The sequence below is a fragment of the Vicia villosa genome, linkage group LG6 (genome assembly GCF_029867415.1).
Source record: "Vicia villosa cultivar HV-30 ecotype Madison, WI linkage group LG6, Vvil1.0, whole genome shotgun sequence".
In the NCBI taxonomy this organism is placed as follows: Eukaryota; Viridiplantae; Streptophyta; class Magnoliopsida; order Fabales; family Fabaceae; genus Vicia; species Vicia villosa.
Window position 1 is genome coordinate 146,024,727 of NC_081185.1, and position 6,479 is coordinate 146,031,205.

General features: G+C 35.6%; 1 protein-coding gene across 1 annotated transcript; it reads right to left on the reverse strand.

Moving 5' to 3' along the window:
* Window positions 1–5,844: 5,844 nt before the first annotated feature.
* Window positions 5,845–6,189, reverse strand: LOC131614914 (uncharacterized). Its single transcript, XM_058886448.1, has one exon. It carries the CDS (start codon window positions 6,187–6,189, stop codon window positions 5,845–5,847), a length of 345 nt encoding a protein of 114 aa, XP_058742431.1.
* Window positions 6,190–6,479: the final 290 nt, after the last annotated feature.

Sequence of the window (6,479 nt, forward strand, 5' to 3'; positions counted from 1 at the left end):
TATGATATTAGCAATTGGTGGCGCGGTTCACGTTTCCTAATACCAGTTACTATAAATCGTGCAATTTCTTTTTGTTGTAAGATATATGGAGAGCCCTATATTTAACATCCCCTTTTTTTCGTTTCTCATGGATCTTGAGAACCTTTTTTCTTCACGTCTCTTTCTTTAATCTTTGCTAACATCCTTTGGCTACTTATCCTTTAACCTACATCCCTTTGGATAAATGTTCAATAAGAACCTTTCGAGTCAGTCTTTTTTAAGCCTAAAACCTTTCTCTCTTTTACAATTGTTTGCTACGTTAGGGTTTTTTAGAGAAGGGAATTTTTAAAGAGAAACTCATCATTGATGGCGGGACAATATGTGGTGATATAAACTCTAGAAAGATGTTAGGGTTTTTGGCCCTTATGAAATCCTTAATTTGATATCAACACTATGCTTTAACTATTAGTTGTTTCTCTTTACATATTAGAAATAATTTTAAATGAATAACTCTCTTCTAGGAGCTCAAGACGCGACAAAAGACAACTCAATCGTGTTTGTAGATCTAGAGACATTGGTAGCTCTATGTATCTAGTATTTGTGTGAATATGAGATTTTCTTTTTAAACTTTAAGGTTAAAGTATTTATAGTAGTATTGAGCCAGGATCCTATGCCCCTCGAGAATAACAACCATTTTATAGAGATGTGGGAGTGGGTAGTTAATCCTCTATTATTTAGGAGAGTGTGGTTAACTTCTCCATGACTTCTTCCACGCTATTGTGAACCAAGGAAAAGTCACACTATGGCAAATAAGAACTTAGACAATGCTTTTTTTATCATCTTAGGCACCGCTTTCAAGCACTATCTATTTAGGCGCTGTTGTACGCATAGGCAACACATTTTTTAAATGTAAAAGTGTCGGCTTAAGCGCAATTTAGGCCATGCTTTATGTTAAAAAGAGCTTGTGTATGTCCTCTTTAGGAAGTGGTTTCTTTTAAAAGTGTTGGCGTAAGTCCTCTTTAGGTAGCACTTTTCGATAAACATGCCAACGTAAGTCTCTTAAGGCAGCGCTTTTTGATAAAAGTGCTGGCGTAAGGCATCATTAATAAACACTTTCTGATAAAAGTATTGGCATAAATCCTTTTTAGACAATTTTTTTTGATAAAAGAGATGATGTTAGTTTTCTTTAGGCAGCACTTTCTAATGAAAGTGCTGATGTAAGGCATCATTCAAAAGCACTTTCTGATAAAAATGTTGGCGTATATCCTTGTTAGACATTACTTTTCTGATAAAAGAGCTGGTGTTAGTTCTCTTTAGGCATCTCTTTCTGCTAATAAGCATTGTCTTATATATACTTTACACAATTATTTTGTTTAACTTTAGTCGTCCTTAGCCAACTCTTTTATTAATAAGCATTGGCTCAATTAAAAGAGATCAAATATTTTGTATCATCATATTCAAACCATTTATGGAATAATTAGAACAATGACTAATTTTTTGGCTCATACCACAATCCATGTCATCAACTACAAATCAAAGTAACATTTTATTATCAATATTTGAGTCATATAGGAACACAATGATTTCTTGTAATTTGAAGAGGTAATTGAAATTATGGTATATCAGATTTCAGACATCCTATGACTTGTTGGGACATATGATCTGACACAACGTGTAACACCCCAATTCTAGCCCAATATATATTCATAAATCAGAGTATAAAATTTCAAACATTCATATGGGATATCTGTCATACTCCAAAATTTGCCTTCCACATCTTATCCATAATAGTACAAGGCTCAAAGGTTCCATCAGGGTATACTCCTAGTCAAAAGCCTCCCAAAACTAGGGTTTGAGGCTCTCTTGAGGAAATCAACAAGACTAGATCCCTAATCAAGTTCTCCATGGCCCATGATGATCTAATATGACTCTATGACAGAAGCCAAGACCCAACTCCAAAGGTTACTTGTTCAAACAGCTCAAAAGATTCACAGTCAACTAGTTTAACCTAAAAGTCAACCATAATCAAAGCACAGTCAAAACCTCTCAATTTTGGTCAGCATCAAGTGGGTGAGAATATATCCATCAATAGAAACTCAGAAATGAACAAATGCAAAAAGGTTCAAATTAGGGTTTCTTTAGGAGAAAGTCAACTCAACTTTGACTGGCCATAACTTTCACATAGAATGTCAGAAATTCCTCACTCATAGCCTATTTGGAAGGAAATTGGATTCTCTACAACTTTGCCTCTCACAAGCCAAGGCCAGAAATGTTTCATTTGGAAGATATAACACAAAAGATTACAGGTCCTTTTCAAACACCAGTCAAAAGGAGTTTTTTGTCAAAGGGCATATGATCAAGATAAAATCTCCAAATGGAAAATATGTTCCAAAGTGGCTTATATAGGACATCTTGAGGTTTCCAAAAAGTCCTAGAACTCATTCATAGCTTAAAAATCAAGAGAGATATGCCTTGTTAAAGTTGAGTGATTTTTGGGGACAAAATATGAAACAAAAGAGGTTCAAATTGATTTTTTTTGCAAATGGGCCTATATTTTTATGATTCAATCTTGGTCCACAAGCTATTTATGTTATCCAAACCATGTGCCACGAATTTTAGCTTATTATTTGATTTTATATATGATTTTTATTTCATTTAAGAATGATTTAAAATGATTTAATTAAAGGGAAAATCAAATATTATGTCAAAGAATGCATATTGATCAATTCCAATCAGTATTAATGACAAATTACAATATAATTTTCGTGCATAAGTGATTGGGAGATATTGGCACAAGATTGGACAAAAATAGCAAACTTCCATTAAAGAATAAAATCAAAATTTTCAAACTTGGGAAGATTGGATTCAAGGGAGTTTTGGGCTATTTTTCTTAACCTAATTCACTGCCTATAAGTACCTAACACATGCCACATGAATAAGGGTTGAAAATCTAGGCAGAGCAAGAGCATTCGAGCATACAAAAATTCTTCAAGAAAGTCAGATTCGGTTTCAAGGATTAAGGGCATTCCAAAGAAGTTTGAGCATTGCTACACATTCATTGGAGCACTCTGAATCATTTGGGATCATCACACGACTTCAACACCCCCAGATTAACCTCCAATTGGCCAAGGTATGTAACTCTAAAAACTGGATCGATTGGACTGTTGCACGCATCCTCATAGAGTTTTGATGGTATATTATGATTGTTCTTGATGCTGTGAATGTTTGTGGATCGTTAATTAAAATTCTGGGCATGTTTGGTAGTAATCACCATTGTTAACCAAATTAGGGTTCTTAGTTGTAAATTGGGGGTTTTCGTTAGAGGTAAAATTAGAACAAATTGAGGGCATAGTCAGGTTCGTATGATCAGGACGAGTAGATCTGGGGTGGTGCGCACTATTTATATGTATGTATGAGCAAATCGTTATTTTTCCAGGTATGTTTGCTATGAAACGAATTGTAGCAGATTCGTAGCTAAATCTGCAGAGTTTTACAGGTATGTTGGAGAAGATGATGAGGTGTTCTCATCTGGTTGGCCGGTTTAAACTTACGCGCGCGTTTTCACGTGCGTTTCTTGATTTCGTATATGTTGTATTGGGTGCGTGTGTTAAACGAATGAGTGTGTTTGGTCTAGTGGTTAGCTCATACGCTTGTGAGGGGGAGGTCATGGGTTCGAGCCTCCCCTCTAACATATTTTTTTTAGTGAAAACCCTTGCTGATCCCATGTTGCGCCTGCCAAATAGATCACCATGCATCCTCACAATCTTACCATAGGACCACCCATTCAGCAAGATCCAATGTCCTAAAATTAGCCCTATATCATAAACCCTAATTGCAGCCACATTGAATCAAAATCTCTATTAACTTATTAATTTTAATTATTATTATTATTTAAAATCTTTTTCTTAATTTACTACTAATTTATTTATATAATAAATAATTTTCTCAAACAAGTATAAATTAATTATAAATATTCAATTTCCAATTTATTGTTCGTTCCGATTAAATCCATTAATCGTGATGGGCAATAATCGATTTTCTTAAAATACTTATTTAATTAAAATAAAAAGTTTTATTTGGCTAAAAGGTTTCAACCATTTTTATCGATTGCGATGATTAGCCCATTTCCCTCATTTTAATTCATTATTATTCTTAATCGAATCAATCGATTACGAGGGATAATGATACAAATTAAATTATTGAAATTTCTAAAAAAAAATACTTTTATTCGTTATTAGTGATAATTGAATCCATCAGTTAAAATTGGTAACGATGTAACTACTAATCTATTAACTATGGTGATCGAATCTATCGATCATTGCAGTTAATGGTAACAAATAAAAATCAGGGTTGTACGCCCAAACCTTAAAACATTTCCCAAACCTTTTCAAACTACAAATTATCACAACTACGATAGGCCACTCAAAAAGCCTCCAAAACCATACCAAATCAAATTTTAACTCTAAGGGCGTACTACCCTTTCCCCGAACTACGTAGACTCCGATCCTCCATAAGGAGGTACGTAGGCACTTGGCAACAAGGCGAGTCCCCCTCCTCTAAACTCTAATCATGTCAATAATTAGCTTGTAACCCTGTTAATTGTGTGTTACCTTTCTTTATATTTTTTGCCATAAACCTTAATCTTATAATGCAAACCTTAGGAAAGGGTTTAGGGTGCCTAACACCTTCCCTCGACCTGAACATAGTATCTTATCCTGAACCTCTGTAATTGTGTAAAGGTTTCCTATTCGCCTTGGTAGAATAGGTGGCGACTCTAAAGGTTAATTTTAGGGCAGTAGCTACAATATCACATTTCTTCATTTAAATCATTTACGGCATACACACCTTCACATAGATACATAGCACATATAATCAAAACGGACAACTATAATAAATTATTTAGTCTCCAAAAGTCACTTCATCGAATAAAATTTAACCACGCAGCAGATTCACAAAACTTCCCAAAAATTAAGTCAACACCATAGCATCTTCGCAAAACAACTTCAAAGTACAAATTAAATTGCAAAACGTCATTGAAAATTCAGCAAAACAAATAATTAATAAAACACGCGTTTGTCCCCCGAGTGCTACGTATCAGAGCGACAATCGAGACGCAGAGACAATATTAATCCCCTAAACCCCACATACAATTCATCATACCCTCGTTTATAGAGCAAGAACCCCACCCTTACCTTTGGATTGAAGGTTTCTCTAATTTACGTTCCGGTCTAAATCCCCCGAAATCGTTCTGCTATGAAAATTGCTCGTATTCTCTCTTCTCCTATTTTCCTCTTCTCTGCTGCTTTGCTATTTATCCACAATGTTATGTTTTCTGGTTTTCTAAAACCTTAGTGGTATACCCTAAGTGCCTCACTACTAAATTTGGGCCTAAACAAAATTATTCACGTACAACACTTACCTCTAGCCCATCTAATTTACTCACAGTATACCCCCTTTACTCTTAGTCTCAAATTCTCGGTTTAATCTTAATTACTCGATAAATTCCCAAAACACCAAATATTATTCTAATAATATTTCTAATACTAAAAATATTAAAATTCACGATTCACTCTCGACCCGTTATCCCGCAAAAATACCGACTCGGTCGCTCACAATACGCCAAAACTCAATAAATACTAAAATAATTCAAATTAAATAATAAATCGATATACGGGTGTTACAAATCTCCCCCACTTAGAATATTTTTGTCCTAAAAAATTTACCTGATCCAAACAACTCGGGATAGGATTCCCGCATCCTGCTTTCCAACTCCCAAGTCATGCTTTCTCCAGCAGCTCCCGTCCAAACCACTTTCACCAACGAAATATCCTTGCATCTGAACGTCTTTGTTTCACGATCCTCAATTCATACCGGCATCGTCTTCACCATGAGATTATCCCGTACTTGCACATCATCCATATGAATCACATGCGACGGATGGAAAACATACTTCCGGAGTTGTGATACATGGAACACACCATGCAAAATCGAAAGATTAGGCGGTAACGCTATTCTATACGCCACATTTCCAACTTTGTCCAATATCTGATACCGACCAATAAAACGAGGAGTGAGCTTCTTAGACTTCAATGCTCGCCCAACACCAGTCACAGGTGTAACTCTAAAAAATACATGGTCACCCGCTTGAAATTCCAAATCCTTCCTTCGCTTATCATGATAACTCTTTTGTCTACTTTGTGAAGCTTTCATCTTTTCCCGAATCAACCTCACCTTCTCGATAGTTTATCAGACAATTTCTGGTCCAAGCACCACACTTTCTCCAAATTCATGCCAACACAGAGGAGTCCTACATCTCCGATCGTACAATGCCTCAAAGGGTGCCATTCTGATACTAGAATGGTAACTATTATTATATGTGAACCCAATCAATGGAAGGTAAGTATTCCACGAACCGCCCTGCTCAAGAACACATGCTCTTAACAGATCCTCCAATGATTGAATATCCCTCTTCGTCTGACCATCCGTCTGAGGTGATACGC

Coding starts and splice junctions, on each gene's coding strand:
- LOC131614914 (XM_058886448.1), bottom strand. CDS start 6,189: ATGAAAGCTTCACAAAGTAGACAAAAGAGTTATCATGATAAGCGAAGG.